At 36.8% G+C, this 21,792-nt stretch overlaps 1 protein-coding gene across 1 annotated transcript in view; it reads right to left on the bottom strand.

Moving 5' to 3' along the window:
• The window catches only part of Col24a1 (collagen type XXIV alpha 1 chain), a 403,759-nt gene that overhangs the window by 137,467 nt on the left and 244,500 nt on the right, over positions 1-21,792 (bottom strand). Inside the window, exons 27-30 of the mRNA XM_023699052.1 lie at positions 20,374-20,427; positions 11,846-11,899; positions 11,504-11,548; positions 11,226-11,270 (exon numbers count right to left, since the gene is read on the bottom strand). Coding sequence (XP_023554820.1) covers positions 11,226-11,270; positions 11,504-11,548; positions 11,846-11,899; positions 20,374-20,427 — 198 coding nt within the window. The remainder of the gene's footprint in view (positions 1-11,225; positions 11,271-11,503; positions 11,549-11,845; positions 11,900-20,373; positions 20,428-21,792) is intronic.

Raw genomic sequence — 21,792 nt, 5'->3', positions numbered from 1 at the left:
TTACATTTAATATTTAACATAAAATATTTATTTTGTGACATTCTTCAGACAAATTTTGCTAATTCATGAACTAGGCTAATTATTTAAAATAATAAGTATTGCTAAGAATGCAATGGATAAATAAAAATAGAATTCTCAAAAGTATTCAATGCTGACTTCCAAGAAGTTAGCAAAGTGGGAAGCAACAGAGAAAATGTCACTTTGAGATTTGGTGTCTAAACATCGAGACATAGCAACATGAGGAAGAGAAGGATGGATGTGGGTTCCCAGGACCCAGGAAAGATCTGAAGTGAGAATATAAGCTCATATGGAAAGCAATGTGAAAGACGTCAATGAGGAAGAAGGAGGTTGCTGATACTTTCTCCTAGACACGTAGGGATGGCTCAAACCTGAAGGCACACAGTGACTACTGGCCACCCTAGAGGACTCCACAGAGGAGCACATCAATGGAACAGAGTAATGGACACGGGGGATATCACTGCTAATGAATTATTAAGATTCAGATGTCTCCCAGAACAGGGCAATTGGTCAGTAGTCAAATTGGAGAGAGGCTGAGCTCAGAACTCAGAACAGCTGTGAGTTGGCTCCATCTAGTGGTGTCCATTGTCAGGGAGAGGCTGCAGGTTCAAGTGGCAGGAGGTTGGTGAGCCAAGTGCAAGTTGGCAGGGAGCCCAGTGTGACCCAGCAAGAGTCACACAGGGTCTTACAGGCTGAACAAATCCGGGTCAGCCTCAGCCAGAACTTCAGTGGAACTGAAGGTGCAGGTTTGCTGGGATTATCCACCACCCTGTCAAAAAGCTAGAGCTGGAGTGTTGGGATTAATCAACTCAGATCTGGACTCATTCTCCAATTCTACATGCTTATATCGGGTAATCTAAGCAACTACTTTTAAGACAACAATATGTAACATAACTATTGTTGAATTCCTATCATCTTATTTTTTTGAAATTCTGTATTGTTTCTAATGTTTTATTGATTTTTTTTATTCTCTTTAAAATTAAAACAGTAAAATATAAGAACTGGCTAAAAAAAGAGCAAGGGACCACAAGCCAGATGCTACTAGATGATGCAAAGAAGAATAGCATAATATTGATTAGAGTCAATGAAAAAGCAAGAGACAGTGCAAAAGATATATTAAAAACCTGTTCACAGAAGTAATGGCAGAAAACCTCCTATGCAGGGAAAAGAATACAGATAAGTGAGGAATATATAACTCTAATTAGTAATGATAAAAAACATGAATCTATACCAAAGCATATAATAGTCAAAATTCCCGAAATTCACAGAAGAACAGAATATTTAAAATGGTTTGAGAAAAGAAATAAAATCATCTGTACAGGAAAACCTATCAGAATTACAGCACACTTCTCAACACAAACACACAAATCAAGGAGAGTTTGGAGTAAAGTATTTCAAGTCCTAAAAGAAAACAATCTTTAACCTACACTGATGTAGTCCAAAAGTTATCTTTCAACATTGATGGAAAGGGCTAGGGATATAGCTCAGTGGCATAAGCACCTGCCTGAAAAGCACAAGGTCCCATGTTTGATCCCTGATTTAAAAAAAGAAACCCAACAAAATTGATGGGGAAATAAAGTACTTCCACAACAAAGAGATTCTGAGGAAATCCATGATCACCAAACCATCACTCAATGTTCTGAAGGACATTCTACAAACAGGTAACAAGGACTACAACTCAATGAACTCTAATAGAATGAATCCACTAAGCAAGGAATTAATTAGAGGTGGAAAAAGAAGACCAACAATGGTAAAATAACATAATAAAGATAAGTCAATACATATCAGCTATAACCATCAATAGTAATGGTCTCAATTCACCAATCAAAGGAAACAGATTGCCAAGATGGATCAATGTGGTGCATAGAAGAAACACATTTAATTTGAAAAGAGTTTCATAGATTGAAAGTCAAAGGATGGAAAACAATAATTCATGTGACAAGAACCCAGAAGAAAGCAGAGGTAGTTATTCCTTTTGCAGGCAAAGTGGATTTCAAGCCAAGATTGATCAAGAGATACAAAGAAGGCTACTGCATTTTTGTAAAGCAAACAATACAAGAGGAAGAGATAGCAATCATGAATATGTATGTGCCAAATACCAGTGCACTTAACTAAAAAACAAACATTAACAGACATGAGGGCTGGGGAGATGGCTCAGTAGAATAAGTGCTTCCCTGGCAAGCGCAAGGGTCTGAGTTCAACCCCCAGTTCTGAAAAAAAAAAAAAACAAAAAAAAAAACAGACATGAAAAATCAAATAAAACACTAAAACAATTGTAATGGGAAACCTCAATCTCCCACTGTGAAAAATAGACAGATCAACTACACAAACAATCAACAGTGAAGCATCAAAATTGAATCAAGGCCGGGGAGATAGCTCAGTGGAATAAGTGCTTCCCTGGCAAGCGCAAGGGCCTGAGTTCAATCCCTGGTTCCACCAAAAAAAAAAAAAAAAAAAAAAAAAAAAAACAACCTACTTTATTTATAATAACAATAAGCTTGTCTTCTGGATGGTTAGCAACCTAAGTTTGCAGACCAAAATTAGAGAAAAAGGAGGGATACAAGGAAAGCCAACATTTTGGCCCTAGTCTTCTAAGGTCAATTAAGACTCAGGACATATGAGAACTTGTACTGTAACGTCATGTACCTCGGTAGTGTCCCAAATTTTCTGATCAAGAAGATTATGGGGCCAAAGAGGAAAGTGATCGATGATGTAGAGTGTGCCTAAGGAGAGTCACATGGGGAGAAGACACTCTCTCAGGCTTTCACAGAGAGCACATTGGCCAAGCAATGGCCGTGACTCATCCACATGGCTGCACTGACAAAGGTTCTACAATCTGAGGTACAGGATTTCAGGATAAATCCTGAGGGCATTTCACTGACCCTCTCAGACCAAAAAGCTACAACTCTTGTTGCATAGGTCCTGATTTACCTTGGTCTTAACCATCCAGTAGAAAAGTATGAAGACGAAATATAGGAAATACAGCCATGCTGTTAAGTTGAGCTGTGGGGGACTCAGGTCAATAATTTCTGACATTGCCAGTTAAACAGAAGACCCAATGCTATTATGGGCTACTGGACTCTTTTAGAATATTTTACTGAGTTTACACACCTATAATATTCAATAATGGAACTTAGAAAAAATGGGGTATACCTATGAATGTCCATTTTGTATCTGTGTATTCAAAGTGGTTGGGATAGATATATAGTTGCATTCTCTTAATGAATAGAATGATTTGTTCTAATGGTGTTTGTAAAGAGGATCACAAGTCTGCATCTTGTACAGTAATTAACCACTAAGAAGAATATATTCAGTGTATTATTTGTTGAAACTGTACTTCTGATTTGATTTGAAACTGTCTCATTGCTATCTGTTTATCAATAAAACTTTGAAAAAAATTGAATCAAACTTTTGGACAAATAGGATTATAAGATGTCTACAGAGTGTTTCACGTACAACAGAATACTTATTCTTGTTAGGTGTACATGGGATATTCTCCAAAAGAGATAGAATACTAGATCACAGAATATACTTAAGTATATGCAGGAGAAGTGAAGTTATTTCATTCATATTATCAGGCAATGGCACAATGAAACTGGAGATCAGTGGCAAAAGAAACCATAAAATTTCACGAATACATGGAAAATAAATAACCCCCTGAACAACCAATGGGTCACAGATGAAATTAAAGAAGAAATTAGTTTTTACAATTAAACAATAATGCCAGTACAGCTGACTGAAACTTATGGGACACAATGAGAGCAGTCTATGAAGAAAATTTATCATGGATTTATCAGTCTCTGAGGAAAATTTACCCATATCAGAAAAACAGTGAGCTTAAATAAATAACCTATTTTTAATTAAAAACTTTTTTTTTTTGGTACCAGGGATTGAACTCAGAACCCTGTGCTTGATAGGCAGGCACTTATTCTACTGAGCTATCTCACTGGCCATAATAACCTAATGTTGAAACACAATTTTTTAAGAAGATGAAGAGCAAGTCAAGCCCAAAGCTTGTATGAGGGGAGAAATTATAAAGATTAGAGCAAAAATTAATGGAACTTGGACTAAGAAAACAACATAATCAATGAATTGAAGAGTTGGTTCTTTGATAGATTAAATAAAATTGACAAAGCCTTAGTCAATCTTACCAAAAAGAGAAGAGACTCAAACCCATGCAATGAAAAGATGAAATCACAACAGAGCATGCAGAAATCGAGATCAATTATACTTACTTCAAGAACCTGTATTTTAATTAGATGGAAAATACAGAAAAATAGTTTCCTAGATGTACATGCTCTACCAAAGCAGAATCAAGAAGATATAAAAGTTCTAAATAAACCAATATCAGTCAATGACATTGAAGATGTAATTAAAAATCTACCAACATAAAAAGCCCAAGACCTGACAGATTCACTGCTGAAATCTACAAGAAATTTAGAGAAAACCTAATGCTGCTATGTCTCAAACTCTTTAGTGAAATTGAAAGGGAAGGAATACTTTCAGACTTATTCTTGGAAACAAGCATTACCCTGAGACCAAACCACTGAAAGACACAACCAAAAAAAGATAATTATAGTTCAAACTCTCTAATGAATATTGTACTAAAATCCTCAGTAAGATACTGCAAACAGGATACAATAAATCATCAAGAAGATTATACATCATGACCAATAGGATTCATCCCAAAGATGAGCCAACATATGCAAATCAATAAATATAATATAACATATTAATAGAGCCAAAGACAAAAATCACATGATTATGTTAATAGATGCAGAAGAATCATTAGAAAAAGCCCAACACTCATTTATGATAAAAACCCTACAGAAAACTAGAGTAAGATAGCTTTACATCAATCTGATAAAAGAAATCTATAATAAACCAACAGCTAACAACATATTGAATGGTCAAAATTGAAAACTTTCACTATAAAATCAGGAACAAGATAAGGATTGCCACGGTTACTACTCTTACTCAATATCGTTCTGGAAACTTCAGCTAGAGCAATTAGAAAGGATAAATAAATAAAAGAAACAAGGATAAGAAAGAAAGAAGTTAAATTATCATTATTTGCAGATGATATGATATTCTACATAGAAAACCCCCAAACTCCACCGAGACTTCTAGATTTAGTAACCAAATTCAGTAGTTTAGCTGGATATATAGTAAACACTCAAAGATCACTAGCCCTTCTGTACACAAGTAAACTTACTGAGAGAGAAATTAGGGAGACAACACCTTTCAAAATAGCATCCAAAAACCAAAAAAATCTAGAAATCAATCTGACAAAGGAAGCAAAAGACCTCTATATTGAAAACTACAGTATTCTGCAGAAGGAGATTGAAGAAGATATCAAAATATGGAAGGATATCCCTTGCTCTTGGGTTTGAAGAGCCAATATAGTGAAAATACCCATACTTCCAAAATTGTTATACAGATCCAATGCAACCTCAATCAAAATTCCAATAGCATATCTTACAGAATGAGAGAAAACAATACTAAAATTCATTTGGAGCCCGAAGACACCCAGAATAGAAAAAGCAATTTTGGGTAACAAGGGCAAGGCAGGGGGCATCACAATCCTTGATTTGAAATTATACTAAAAAGCTGCAATGATAAAAAGAACATGGTACTGGCAAAAAGCAAAAACAAAGACAACTCTCTCCCCCAAAATCCCCCATGCCCAAGCATCAATGGAACAGAACAGAAGATGCAGAAATAGCATCAGACATACTCTGCTACCTTATGTTTAACAAAGAAGCCAAACACCTTCACTGGAAGAAAGATAGCTTCTTTAATAAGTGATGCCAAAAAACTTACTTTACTCATACCCATGATTAAAACTACACTTATATCTTTCACTATGCATGGAACTAAAATTGAAATGGGTCAAAAATCTAAATATTAAAACAGAAACATTAAATCTTTTAGAAGCGAGAATAAGTGGAACTCTTGAAGACACTGGGGTAGGCAAAGACTTTATGAACAAAACCCTGATTGCACAGAAGTTGTCACAAAGCATTGACAGCTGGGATGTTATCTTATTAAAAAGCTTTAATACATCAAGAGAAATCACCAACAGAGTGAAGAAACAATCCATGGGATGGGAATACATTTTAGCTACTTGTTTGTCAGCCACAGGACTAATATGTAGAATATGTAACAGTTGCAAAAATCCTGATCCTGCCCAAAGTTAAAAACTCAATCCAAAAATGGGCATCTGAGATGAATAGAACCTTCTCAGATGAAGAAATAGAAATGGCAAACAAATATATGAAAAAATGCTCAACAATCGTTATTTGAGAGATGTCAACTAAAACAACACTGAGGTTTCCCCTCACTCCAGAAAGAATGACTATTATGAAGAAATTAACTAATAACAGGTGCTGGTGGAGTTGTAAGGGAAAAGAAAACTTTGTCCACTGTTGGTGCAAGTGCAGACTGGTGCAACCACCATGGAAATCAGTGTGGATATTCCTCAAAAAACTAAAACTAGAGGTTTCATTCAACCTAGTTATTTTCCTTCTTGGTATCTTCCTGAAAGAATTAAAAGCATCATAGCACAGAAATATATGCACACCCATGTTTATATTGGCTCTGTTTATAATAGCTAAACCTTGAAAATAGTCCAAATACCCCCAAACCACTGAATAGTTAAAGATGATGTACTTTTTAAAATATATACAATGGAGTACAACTCTGCCATGCAGGTTAAACTCAGGACATTTCTAGGCAAATGAATGCACCTTGAGAACATACTTTTTTTTTTTTTTTTGTATTTAGTGCAGTGTCTACAGGGTCGATAGGGTCTCACTACACAGATCGGACTTGTAGTGATTCTCCTGTTTTCAGGTTCCCAAGTGCTGGGATTACAGGCGCATGACACCATGCCCACTCTTAGTCGCTATCTCAGCGTGCCCCAGGGGTGAGGCCAGCACGGCAGGCCTGGGGTCAAACCTTGACCTCTGTGTTTGCCTAAGCAAATGTTTAATTTGCTGAGTTATTTGGTAGGCTCTTGAGTGCATACTCTTAAGTAAATCAAACACACATATGTAAATATAACATGGTTTTTCTGGTTTGAAAAAATGGAAGTGTAAATAATGAACAAAATGTACAATAGATATTGCAAAAATGGAAGAAAATCTTCAAATGAGGAAATGGTAGGGGAGGGAAAAAGGGGCAGGAATAAAAAAGAATAGAAGGAAAAATAGAAAAAAGCTTTTTAAATAAAGAGGGAAAGGAGAGGCAAAGGGAGGGGAATGGGAAAAAAGAAGAGGTAAAGGGAGAGGAAGGGGAAAAAAAAGCAGCAAGATATGCCAGGCACAGGTGCAAATCTCGTCTGCTGTGTGCCATCACTATATGTCTAAAATGTACGATTAAAATGAAAAGAAATTGGCAAACCTAAATCTAACACCACAATATAAAATGGACAAACACTCTGATAAGAGAAGCATGTCAGAATTAAAAAGCAATATCTAACATACACACACACACACACATACACACACACACACACACACACACACACACACACACACTATTTTTAGTACTGGGTTACTGAGTTCACGACGTAGATTGGACCCGTAGTGATCCTCCTGTATACAGCCTCTCAAGAGCTGGGATTATAGGCACGCACCACCACACCCAGTCTCAACTGCCATCTCAGCGCACTCTGGGGGTGGGACCAGCACAGCAGGCCCAGGGATCGAACCCCTGGCTCCTGCCACCTACAATATACTGAATTTAAATTTTAAGACACATGGAGGAAAATATGCCATCTGAACAGCAAGTATAAGAAGGATAGTGAGAATATACTAATATCAGGTAAAGTAGAATTCAAAACAATATGAACAAGAGGGAAAAAATTATAAAAGATATATCAAAATGGTTTTTTAATAATAAGAGTCAGTTGATTAGGAAGACGTAACTGTAAATGTTAGTGCACTTATAATAGAATTTCAAAATATATAATGTAAAATTTGATTTACAGAAATAAATCAAATTGATTTATTTTAATTCTTTCTTGAATTAAAGAAATAGAGACATTTAAAAACAGATTTTTAAATACACTTACCAATTAGTAGAACATTTACATAAGAACCAGTAATGTAAAAAGTATTATAATGTTTATGTGACTTGGAAAATCAGAAATGATGACCCAGGTTTTATTTCCTTAGTAATACAATGGCTTGTGGCCTTTGTTTCTGATTTTTCTTTTGAGTTAGATCTGTGTGAAGATGGAAAGTGAAAATACGAAGTGGTGTTGGTCCACAGAAGCATACTGGTGGGGCTGGCCAGATAGCTCAGCAGACTAAAGACCCTGCTTAGGCAGAGCGTAGTGGCCTGGGTTTGATCCCCAGTGTGTTGTGCTGGCTCCGCCTCCGGGGTAGGCTGAGACAGCAGTTGAGACTGGGCACGGTGGTCTGTCTGTGCCTTCAATCCTAGTGCTTGGGAGGCTAAAAACAGGAGAATCACTACGAGTCCAATTTATGTAGTGAGACCATGTAGATCCAGTACCATATACATACTAAATAAATAAATAAATGAAAAAAAGAGAAATTTACTGGTTATGTGAACTATCCAAGTGTATTATATATTTTTTCAATTTCATTTAATATTTGGCCTTAGAATTATAACAATTAGAGACTGGGAGTCTAGCCAGTGGTAGACCATATGGTTAGTTCACACAGGTTTGGGGTTCTATTCCCAGCATAAAAGAAAAAAACAATTACAAAATTGAGACATGAAGATGCCTTAGAGATCTTATCAGTCTCTCTATTTTACAAGTGAGGGAAATGTGAGACGCTAGCTGCTAATAAAGGTTATACATATTTTAGGAGCAGGTAATGACAATGGTCAATTTGACCTCTACTATATTTTTCCATTATCAAACATCATCTGCTGATCTCAGCGCTTAAAGGATTGGAAACACTAAAAGTTCTCCAAAGGATAAAATGAATCTTTACAGATAATGTGGCTTTATTGATTGACTGTTCATTGCTTCTCCAAGATTTCAATTTATCAAGGAGGAGGAGAAGATGTAGATGAGCAGTGCCTGATGACACATACCTGGAGTTGCAGCCCTCGGGAGCTGAGGCATGATATGAAGTTTAAGCCTGGCTTGGGCAATTTAAAGACCTGGTAAGAACTGTCCCCAAAATAAAGTAGGACTGGGGGTCTATTTCAGTGTGAAGACCCTCACTCAATTCCTGGTAGACAGACACAGACAGACAGACAGACAGACAGACAGACAGACAGACAGACAGACAGACAATGTAGGTATAGTACATAGTAAATCCCAACAGCCATTATAAACTCATTAATCACTGGCAAGTCATTCTATCAGTGAAGATATGTCCACTTTTCCAGTAGTCTCCACAACTTGTCTGCTCTAAGCTATGTTTATGAAATGATTCTACTGTCTTTTGCTTGATCAAGGGAGTCAAATACCACATTTATCCAAGCTGAAACTGGAGGTAAAATTGTAAGAAAGGTCAACAGTGGACAAAATTACCATACAATTTTTATTTCTTTAGGCCTCATTTCTTTAAAACCAGAGGAACGAGCCTGACCTTCAAATTTCTCTAATCTTTGCAACACATTTGCCTCGAGACAGTACTGAAAAGTAGCGACAACCTACAGAAATAGCTTTTCCATTGATAAGTAAAAAGTCAGATAATGATTTTTAACATTCAAGAGCTGTTCTTGGAGGAAGGAATTTAGCTTATAATACAATGCCAAGTGCAATTTCTTTTCCTAGAAAAGATTTATTTTTTATTTTTTATTTTTTACTTTTTAGTCCTCTGATATAGGCTCAACCAGTCAAATATAATGCTATTGTGACAAACCACAGGCAGGGGGCAGCAGATTTCAAAGAGGAACGAACAACTGTAGTGATATTTGTGACAATTATTTCAGCAACTCAAACATTTACCTTATCCTTTGCTAACTCATTACCTACAATCTGCTTATATTATAGAATTCAATAACTTTACACATATACATGTCTATGATAAATCAAATACCATTAAAATTATAATTCTGAATGAAATAAATTAAAATAATATACATTCAAGTTTATATGCTGACATACACAGCATCTTACGTATACATGTTTATGTCTGCTTATGTGGTCCTTTTAATTTTTGTCTTTTGTAAACATTTTTCTCTCTTACTTGGTGATGACAGTCATAGAAGTTGCAGTCAGGTTAAGAAATGTATAATTCTAGTAAGATGTGTGATAGTAGGAAAATATCTACCATTATAAACATTAAAAATATTTAGAGTAGAGGGCAGACCAGATAGCTCAGTGGACTAAAGCGACTGCTTAAGCAGAGAGCAGTGGCCGGAGTTCGATCCCCAGCATGCCATGCCAGTCCCATCCCTGGGGTGCACTGGGTAGGTGATTGAGACTGGGCGTGGTGGAGCATGCCTGTAATCCCAGATCTGGGGGGGCTTGAGCTTGTATTTTCTTAGAGTACTGTACTGGATATGAATCCCAGCTCTTGGGAGGCTGAACTCGTGGATCACTATGAGTTCAATTAATGTAGTGAGACCCTGTAGACCCTGTCCTAAGTAAAAAAAAAAAAAAAAAAAAAATTAGAGCAGCACCCTGAGAAAGCACACATAGAACCCCATTCCAATGGTCTAAAATACTTTTTACTTGAGTTGAAAGGTATTAGCTTCATTTCTTCCCACTACATTTGTATACCACACCACTGTATTTTGAAATGAGTTTTACCAAAAAACCTAATTTATCACAAATAGAGTGAATGAATGGTCATTACCACCAACTTAAAAGTAGGTGCAACCAAGGCTGAGAATGGATAAGCAATTTGATCAAATAAAACATAACTTAGGGGATGGGAGATGGCTCAGTGGAATAAGCGCTTCCCTGGCCAGTGCAAGGGCCTGAGTTCAATCCCTGGTTCTGCAAAAACAAACAAACAAAAAAACCCCATAACTTAATGATGAAAGGAGAGGAAAGCTTGTGTTTTCTTAGTGTACTGTACTGGGTATGAAATAATGGTTGTGTCAGAGGAGAAAACTGGTAATCACTTTATAATATATATGACTATAATAATATTTCATATTATAAATATATAATTTCTACTATTATGTAATACAATTAAAGAATTGTTTAAACACTCCCTTTTTCACACAGATATCAATTATTATATTTTGATTATTTTCTAATTACTTACTGGTTTTCCTTGCGCTCCTCTTTCTCCAAGGTTTCCAATCCCACCCTACACAAGAAAAAAATGTGTCAAGTATCTCACTCTCAGAATAACAGAGGAAAGAATCAAGGAAAATAGGGAAGAGCTAAAATGTTCCCACTTAACATGAAATTTTATTTTTATTTATTTATCTTTTTTGTGGAACTGGAGATTGAACTCAGGCCCTTGCGCTTGCCAGGGAAGCGCTTATTCTACTGAGCCATCTCCCCGGCCCCTTAACGTGAATTTTTAAAATGGCTTACCGTAATACCATGAGGACCTCTTTTCCCTTTATTTCCTTTTTCACCCTAACAAAACAGGTGAATTAGTAAGAGTTTAAATTACACTTTTATATATGTTATCATAAATTCACAAACAGAAAACAAGATACCAAATATATAGTTCATTATTGAAAACGTTTGTCACATGTAGTAAGGATTTTATGTTGCATACTTAAACTTAGAAAAAAATTTTGAATTATACTTTTCTAAGGTGATATATGAGTTCTGGACTATGTAGCCTCAACTTGGATAGAATTTGTTTGGATAGAGTATATGAGTTCAATAAAATTTCACTGAGCATGAAATAATAAAATTGATGATTACCTTAATGCCTTGTATACCTTGTTCTCCTGGAAGACCATCTGGTCCTCTTGGTCCCTAGATATAGAAAAATATTCTGTTGTTAATTTGTAATGTTTTCTCCCATTGTAAAGCTATTATGTCTTCTTCTTCTTCTTCTTCTTCTTTTTTTTTTTTTTTTTTTTTTTTGCTGAACCAGGTATTGAACTCAGGCCCTTGTGCTTGCCAGGGAAGCGCTTATTCTACTGAGTCATCTTCCTGGCCCCTATCATGTGTCCTTGTAAACAACACTCTGGTCCTCTTTAGTTGACAAACTCCTGGTTGTTTTTATGCCCTGAACATAGAAAAGAATATAGCTGAGTGTATTATTGAACTTCTTTGTATGGGAGAATCAGACCAACATTTTTAAAAGATTTTATGTCAAATATTAATTTTTTAAAATGTATTTAGTACAGGGTTTACAGGGTCTCACTACATAGGTCCGACTCATAGTGATTCTCCTGTTTACAGCCTCCCAAATTCTGGGATTACAGGTGCGTGCCCCCACACCCAGTCTCAACTGATGTCTCAGTGTGCCTGGGGGCGGGGCCAGCAGGGCAGGCCCAGGGATCAATCCTTGACCCCTGTGTCTGCCTAAGCAGGTGCTTTGTCAAATATTAAATCAAAGGACTACAAAATAGCCTTTTATAGTTGTTGAGGTGTCTATAAGTATGTTTATTATTTGGGCATTTTGTTTACTTTATCATCTACTCAGCAGTCAGTTGGATTTATTCTTAAAATAACCATACACTTACTTAACAGTGGCTGGTATGTTTGCCTAAATAGTTGTAAGTTTCCTATTTTTAGAATGGTGCTTTACTTCTCAAATTCCTAGGGACTGTACCTGCTATGGACCTATGCCTACTTCCTTTTTTTTTTTTTTTTTTTTTTTTTTGGTAATACCAGGGATTGAACTCAGGACCTTGCACTTGCCAGGCAGGCACTTATTCTACTGAACTATGTCCCTGACCCTTATGCACCTATGGACAACACCTACTAGAAGATAGTAGAGACCCAGGAAGGGAACAGAAATACTGTTGGAAATACTGGCGTCAATTTAAAACTTCTCAATGTCCATTCAATAATTAGATGTAAAGGAGTACTAGCTGTGAACATCATTTTGTAGTACAATGACAGAATAGTCTCCTTATCTAAACTTTATCCTCAGACAATTTAAAAGTCTTTCTGACGGGGTTTAATTTAATTTTACAGTCTCTAACTGAACATCTGTTTTGTCAAAAGAATCATATTAAGTGGTATGAGAATATAAGATTTTGAGAAACTTTCTTCATTACAAAACTTATAGGCCCGGGAGATGGCTCAGTGGAATAAGCACTTCCCTGACAAGCACAAGGGCCTGAGTTCAATCCCTGGTTCCGCAAAACAAACAAACAAACAAACAAACAAACAAACAAACAAAACCTTATAGAATGAAAAGGAAACTACATAAGTGACTCCAATACAGGCAGAGGTTGGCATGGCCAGGGCCAAAGGGAAGGTTCAAAGATGAGATAATCTTGACATGTTGATAGTGGGGATGAAGATGTCTACTTGGCAATTGGAAGTTAAACTCTCGTGGACTTATTCCAACTTGAATGAAGTCAAGATAGAGCAATACTATGAGAAAAGGAACAGAGGCATACAAAAGCTGCTCAAACAATGAAAAAGTAGTTTTTCTAGGGTACTGATTACATGTACAGAAATATTAAGAAATAAGTATGGAAAGGAAAACTGAGATTTAAAAGGTGAAGGTCTGGGGTATACATTTAAGTCACTTGGCAGGGAGAGACCCCACGAGTTTTGTCGGAGCAGTGACACAAATCTCCAAGGACAACCTGCTGGTTTGTAAGAGGCCCCATGCTTCGGCACCTTCTCTTGTACTTCATCTGGCATAAGCTTTGGTTCAGCTTTATATTATTAAAAGCTTCTTATTGTAATAGAACTGTTTTCTCCCATAGTCTAAGGTTAATTGCATTCCTGGATCTTTGGGCACATTCATGGATTTGGAAAGATTGCCCACATTCCTTGAGGATCTATAGCTCCACTAGCCCTATTAAAGTGAAAGCCATAGCTCCAGACATATAATTTCTCAGTTTGTGTTGAAGATATTCCCTAATCTGTTCCCAACTATTCTCTGTTCCATTTGCCAGTAAAGGACTGTAAAATTAAATTATAGTCTTACTTACTGAGTGCCTGCTACAAAGCAGGTATTATTTTAAGTATAGGTGACATAGGAAGAAGAGACAAATACAGGGGAGTCTGAGAGCTCTCCCTAAAGTGAACGTGTGATTGCAAGCCATAGAAATAACTCAGGGAAGGTCCCTGTGGTGGGAGAACGGGTAAGAGCAATACCCCTGCGGTGGAGGCAAGCTGTAAATATTCACCAACTGAGCAACTGAAGATAAAGGAAATGATTAAAAGATGATGGTGAAGTTTTAAGTGTGAGGTTTTTTTTCAGGACTTTGTCTTTATGTTTTTGTTTTTTTGTGGTACTGGGGATTGAACTCAGGACCTTGCGCTTGCCAGGTGAGTGCTTATTCTACTAAGCTATCTCCCCAGCCCTAGGACTTTGTTTAATAACTTCTCTCAACTTAAAATTTAGCCTTTTACTAAATGTTGCTGGAAAAACTGGATTTTCACATGCTGATGGATAAATTATAATCATGTCTATCACCATGCACTAAACTACAGTCAAGATGGGTCAAAGATTTAAATTTAAAACAGAAACATTGAATCTTCTGGAGGAAAATGTAGGTAGAAATCTTAAAGACACAGGGGTAGGTAGAGAGTTCATGAACAAAAACCAAAATGCACTGGAAATACTTCAAAGAATCAACAACTGGGACCTCATCTTTTTGAAAAATTTCTGCACTTCAAAGCAAATCTCCAACAGAGTAAAAAGAAAACCCACAAACTGGGAAAAAATTAGAGCTGACTCCGTCCAACAAAGGCCTTCTATCTAGAACATACAAAGAATTTAAAAAATCAGGCCCTCCAAATTCAAAGACCCAATCCAAAAACAGGCATCTGAGATGAATATTCACTTCTCAGAGGAAGAAATACAAATGGCAAGTAAATATATGAAAAAATGTTTCACATCATTGGTCATTTAAGAAATGCAAATTAAAATACCACTGAGTTCCATCTCACCCTAGAAAGAATGTTTAACATCAACAAGTCGGCCAATAACAAATGCTGGAGAGGCTGTGGAGAAAAGGGAACCCTTCTCTACTGTTGGTGGGAGTGCAGGCTGGCATAATCACTATGGAAATCAGTGTGAGGATTCCTTAAAAAGCTAGGATTGAAGATTCCATTCAAGCCAGATATTCTCCTCCTGGGTATTTTTCCAGAAGATTTGAAAACATCATACCACAGTGATATATGTGCACCTACATTTACAGCAGTGCCATTTGTCATAGCTAAATCCTGGGAAGAACTCAGATGCCGATCAACTGAGGAATGGACAAAGATATGGTATTTTTAAATAAAGGAGTATTATTCAGCTATAAAACAGGTTAAATTTGAGGCTTTTGTCAGTAAATGGATGCAACTAGAGACCATACTCTTAAGTCAAATAAATCAAACCCACATGTTCAAACATCATATTGTCTACTTAGTGTGAGAACCTGAAAGAGAAAATGGAATCTGAAGGGTACACCAGATACTGGGAAAAGGGAATGAACTCATTCAAAAGGAGAGTTACTGACTTGAAGAGAAGGATATGAGAGGGAAAGGGGAAAGAGATATACCTATATATGTTGGCAGGATAGTTTGGGTAACTGTAGTGTGGATTTCTGCTGGTCTATGGAAAGGAGCAGTTATACTTAATTTTTTTTGTCTCTTTTTTTCAATTGTCCTTTTTCTGTTCTTATACATTTTTTCTTCTTCCAACTTTGCATACACATATCTGGTAATATGACTAACTAGTTGAAAGACAAAACTAATGCATTACAACAAATACTGTGAAATTCATATTAGTTTGTTAAGGGAAATTCTGTATCATTTGTAATTTTTTTTTTTTTTGTATTTTAGGGAAGGGTCTACAGGGTGTTCAGGGTCTCACTATTAGATTGGACTTGCAGGGATCTGTCTGTTTACAGCTTCCCAAGAGATGGGATTACAGGCATGCACCACCACATCCAGTCTCAATTGCTGTCTCAGCGCACCCCAGGGGTGGGGCTGGCATGGCAGGCCTGGGAATTGAACCCCCCAGCCCCTGCACATGCTTGTAAGTACTTTAATCCACTGAGCTATTTGGCTGGCCCCATTGATGATGACATTAAAAGATGGAAAGGTCACTGATGCTCATAACTTTGAAAAATTTATATTAAAAGTATCCATCCTATCCAAAATCATCTATACTACCTTCAATTATGTAATTCACATAAAACACAATGACATTCTTCATAGATTAGAAAAAACAAGTCCTACTTTTCATAGGAAAGCCCAAAAGATAAAGATAACCAAAGCAACCTTGAGCAAAAAGAACAAAGCTGGAAGCACCACAATATCAGATTTCAAGACATACCACAGAGGTGTATTAATGAAAACATCATGATATTACATAGATCACACAGACTAGAAATTCTAAGCCAGGACTACAAAGAATAGGGGATTTTTCCCCCCTGTAGTGATAAAGATAGACATACCCAATAAAAAGAGTTAAACTAATGAAATTGCATTAATTATTACCCAGCACTGACTCTTACCCAAATACTGCTCCTCACTGCTTTACTCTGTATATGTTCTTTACTGTATATGGTATATGGTCCAAAATTCAGAAATTTTGTCATATGCATTTTACTTATTTCCTGAGAAAGCTTAAGTAATACAGTCTTTTAATCTTTGTTGCCCATTTGAATCTTAAGCAACATAGTCAGAATTACAAATTACTCAGTTGAATGTCTCTATTCAAACCCTTTAGAAAAAGATTATGCAGTTTAATGGTATCTCATGAACAAAGACTCAGTTCATGGGCAAGTGGAAAGATGGGACTAACCGTGCCATATGAGTCATCTCTCCTGTTCAGGAAGCTGGACACAGGATATGTGAAATACCAAAAGAGTCAAATGTATGCATGAGGGGCAGAAAGTGAGGTGGGTTGATTCCTGGGGATATAACAAACTAAGCCATTATCCATCTTGTACTAGAGTAGAGAATCTGCTAGCTCATATTGTCTATACAGGAGATATGATTTATGTATGATATTAATTACTTTGGTAGATTCAGTTATTTTACTTCACTTAGGTCTTTGCTAAATGTAGCAGGTAGAAACAAAGAGTATGTAAAACAATACTTTATTTATGGCTTGTCCCTTATGTAAGGTCTATAAAAGTATTTTTAGCTAATAAGAGGCAGGATTATACAACTTTCTCAAAACAAGTTGGCAAAACTTTCATGATACTAATGTGTTTAGGTTGTTTCTTGAGTTGGTAGGACACTGTTGCTTGTTTGAGTTTTCCTGTCCTGTGAAAAAACATCAGTGTCACATAACACTTCAAAAGCCCCTGGACTGCAAGTCATTAAATGGTGAAATCCATCTGATTGAGATCTCAGGGTAATTAATTTTGCATCCTAGTAGACAAACTGTAAAATAAGTGAATGTTAGGTATGGTGTCAGAATCCTTGTGGAATGGTCACATCGCTCATTCTGTTCATGCAGTCATCTGCTGACAATATAGATCTGAGACAAACAGGAGGGCCACATAGCATCATGTGTGGTCTTTGTGCAGCCTCATTCCCAACAGGCCTGGAGCACAGTTTCCCTTCAGTTTACCTTGACACATGTGTGTCAACAAGAGATTACCACTGTGCTGGAAAGCTCGACCCCAGCCTTTACCCTGGCAGGGAAGGAGCGAGCACAACAGCTCTTCCCAGTTATCACATAGAATACAAAAATATTCCCATATTTGTAAGAATTAAAAATGTCAGGAAGGATGAGTCTAGGGTATTAGGATCACAGTCATAGTTGAAGAGGGATTGACAAGTAAGGAAATAAAAATGAAAATGAGATGGCTGTCACAGTGAAAATTTCCAATACCATATTCTTGATCAGATATTTTGGTCTTCTGGTTTTATTTTTTCTATAAGTGTCCACTGATTGCTTAGATTGCTTAAAATATTACCGTACTAAAGATAGCCCTCCCTCTTGTTTCTCTTAACAAATTCTTCAAACAGCTTCACTGTTGGAAACTATTGAATAAAAACCTTAAAAATTCTAAGGTGTTGTCTTGGAGAGAATCAGTAAAATGTACTTACTGAAGAACAAAACAGATCATTTGAGATGTGGGAATTAGGGATATGGAGGCAAATCAGGACAGAGTAATAATTTACACAGGATCAGGGTGAGGTTGGAAAACTGTCAAACAAATGAACTTTCCATTATGACATTAGAAGACAGTTCAAGTGGCTCAGCTTGTACTGTGAGTAATCATATCATTTCTTCCCAAATAGTCAATGGACCTATGTTATTCCATTAGTAAGAGACATAAATAAGGATTTCTTCCTTGTTTTCACCCAACATAAAACTGGTTGAACTTTTCTAATAAATACACTTGACCTGATAATGCATTGGATACAGTGTCCAAACAACCAAATGACAGTGAATACAAATCTTCCAGTATCATTCTTAATCTTATTTTTTAAGTTTCATTTAGGCTAAAATAGACTTGGCCAGTAGGGCTACTGATAGTCTATAAATCTCTAACCCAGGGAGGAAAATAGTTTTTCAGAAAGAAATAATAATACAGACAGCTTTATTCTCTTCAACTGTCACCTAAAACACAGGACATACCATTGGGGTTGCCACCAGTATCTCAAAAAGGGAAGTCCCAACACTGTTCTTCCATTTGTCAACTGAGAAAATGCAATTTTAAAAAAGCAAATCTTTGTTTACAAGAAGACATATTTTAGCATTTAGAAATTTTTTCTTCACTGTCTCTAAAATTTAAATCAAGGTAAGGCAAAGTCACAAAATTAACACTTTTTTAAATTTTTAAAGTTTGAGATAAGCTCTTGCTATGCATCTCAGGGTGGACTTGAACTCATTATATGTACCAATCTGGCCTCAAACTCATGGCAATTCTCCTGCCTCAGCCTCCTGACTTTTGGAGCCCATCACCATGCCCAACATAAACCTAACTCTTAAAGCCCATATTCAGATTAATTAAGGAAAAATATTCCCATGTGGTATCATGTAAGTACAGGCATTGGAGGAAGTTCATGCTAACACATACAAACTGGTTGTGTCATTTTACTTAAAGTCTTTGGGCTTTGGTAACCTTAGCTACAATATCAGAAATACAAGTACCGGTGAGATAGCTCAGCAGGCCTAGTGCTTGCTGAGGCAAGTGCTTGGATGGGGGTCCGATCCCTGGTACCACATGCCACACTGGTCCCATCCCTGGATGCGCTGAGTGGGCCACCAAGACCAGGCCTAGTGGTGCACACCTATAATTTCAGCACTGAGGAAGCTGAAAACAGGAGGTTCACTATGAGTCCAAGCTGCATAGCAAAGTCCTGTACCAAATACATTAAAAAAAAAATTCTGAGACACAGTTCTTTACTTTCTTAGAGTGGATTTCATTATTAAGTGAGATAATACGTATGTAAGTGCTTGACATGGGACAAGCATACAATACATGATGGCTCTTCTTTCTCTTTCTACAAAAGTACTGGAGCCAGTCCTGATGGCTCAGTGCTCTCATCTCAGCGCTCATAGTATTCTGAGGCAGTAGGATTATGAGTTTGAGCTCAGCTTGTGTGACTTAATGACTGAGTGAGACCCTATCTCAAAATCAAAACTAAAAGGAGCGGGGAGCGCAGCTCAGTGCCAAGATCTTGGGCTTAATCCCCCAGTAACTCTTGCCTCACTCTTAATATTTAAGTGGGAGCTTGAAGAGATAATGACCACACTGTCTGTGATTTACGATGAATCAACTCTGATTCATTCTGTGTACCGTAACTTTACTTCTTACTGTTTGAATTTTGTTATATGTTTTCTTGCTTTGCATGTCTGCCAAAAATAGAAAAGTATTTTATTTAAAGATGTGAAAAATTGTAATCCCTCCAAAGAATGGAATTTGGGCTGGTAATTAGAAAAATAAGTTTTATGTGAGATAGTTATACAGGTAAAAATGAAAATGAAAAAATATGATTTATTTTATTTTAATTATTCATTTGTTTTGGAGACAAAGTGCTGCTACATAGCCTGTGCTTGCCACGTACTCATTACGTAGCCCAGGCTGGCCTCAAAGTCCCAATCCTCCTGCCTCAGCCTCCAAGATGCTGGGATTACAGGTGCAAAGCGTCACACCTAGTGAAGTAGCCTGATTTTAGAGTCAAAATGCTTATGTTTTATGTCAATCAATGTAGGTAGTTTATCTAATGAAAACAAAAGAAAAATCAAACAGTATCTATGCCTAATTCTGGAAGGCATGGTTCTAGTTTTGTTGGGCTTTTATCATTATGCAGTGATAACTTTTATTCAAAGTATTTCCCATTAGATTACTTACTCTTTGTCCTTTAGGACCTTGACTCCCAGCTGGTCCTCTGGCTCCCACGTGACCCTAGGTGTTGCAAATTTAAAAATCAGTTACAGAATTCATAGGAAAGTTATCAGAGAAATAATCAAAACCCTTCTTATAACAGGTAATTTGCCTTAGAAATTTTGAAAATGAAATTGATTAGTCACCTTAAAATATGCAGTATTAAATGCCATGGTTTCTTTGCCAATATTCTTATTTGGAAATATTCCATTATTTGGAGAAACGCCATCTCTAGGTATGAGCAAAGAATGGAAAGCTTTTCCTATTCACTGAGCAAGGAGCTTAAGGGAGGAAAATACATGAGTGAGGGGTAAGGAGATCCCACTTAACCCGTTAGACTAGAGAACTCCGTCTGGGCCACTGAAGAAGCAGTACTTGTCACTTAAGGTTTCTTCACCATTAACTTAGACATTTAAGACAATCCTGTCAGATGAAAACAGGCTTTTGTTCTGAAACCGTAAAAATGCAAAAGACCTGCAAATTAATATGTCACAAGAAATAGCTTGTAGTGGGAATTAAATTAACGTTCGTTGTCATTAATAGGGAATTCTTTTCATCCTTTAGTCTTCCATCATGGCCTAATTGAAAAATAAAATTTATTTATTTATAAATATTAGGTAGATAAAAATGTATTGAACTCTGGGCCGTAGAGATAGCTCAGCGGACTAAGTGCCTGCTTTGGCAAGCACAGGAACCAGAATCGACCTCCAGGCCCGCATGCCGTGCCAGTCCTGCCTCCAGGATGCACTAAACTGGCGACCGAGTCTGGGCATGTTGGCACATGCCTGTAACCCCAGCACTGGGGAGGCTGAAAACTGGAGGATCACTACGAGTCCAAGCTGCATAGTGAGACCCTGTACCAAACACATGATAATAAATGAATAAATAAATGAAATGTATTGAACCTTATGGCTTCAAATATTTTTATTTTTTTATATAATAAGAGTGGTGACTACCGCAGACTATTCTTTCTAATTTTTGGAGCCAGTAACATGTCTGGAATAAAAGGTTTATTTTTAAAACAGAAAAACCAGAAAACTTAGGAAATACAAATTCTGGTAGGAAAAATTCTGACCAGGAAATCTCAAAGGCTGAGCTTTTTCATATTTGTATTCAAAATAGGTGTTAAATTTTGATAAAGTCAGATGTGACGGCATATGCCTATAATCCCAGAACTCTAGGTAGCTGAAGCAATAGGACTGAAAATTTCAGCCCAGCTTGGGAAATTTAGCAAGTCTCTGACTTAAATTTTTTTTTAAAGGCTGATGATAGGGCCAGGAATATAGCTCAGCAGCACAAGTGCCTGCCTGGCAAGTGCAAGGTCCTGAGTTAGATTCCTGACACAAAAGGGGGGAGGGGCCGAGGATATAGTCAATGCAAATTCTT

The sequence above is a fragment of the Octodon degus genome, unplaced genomic scaffold (assembly GCF_000260255.1).
Source record: "Octodon degus isolate 3935 unplaced genomic scaffold, OctDeg1.0 scaffold00109, whole genome shotgun sequence".
In the NCBI taxonomy this organism is placed as follows: Eukaryota; Metazoa; Chordata; class Mammalia; order Rodentia; family Octodontidae; genus Octodon; species Octodon degus.
Note: the sequence above shows the minus strand (reverse complement) of the source record. Positions and strands in the feature narration are given on the sequence as shown.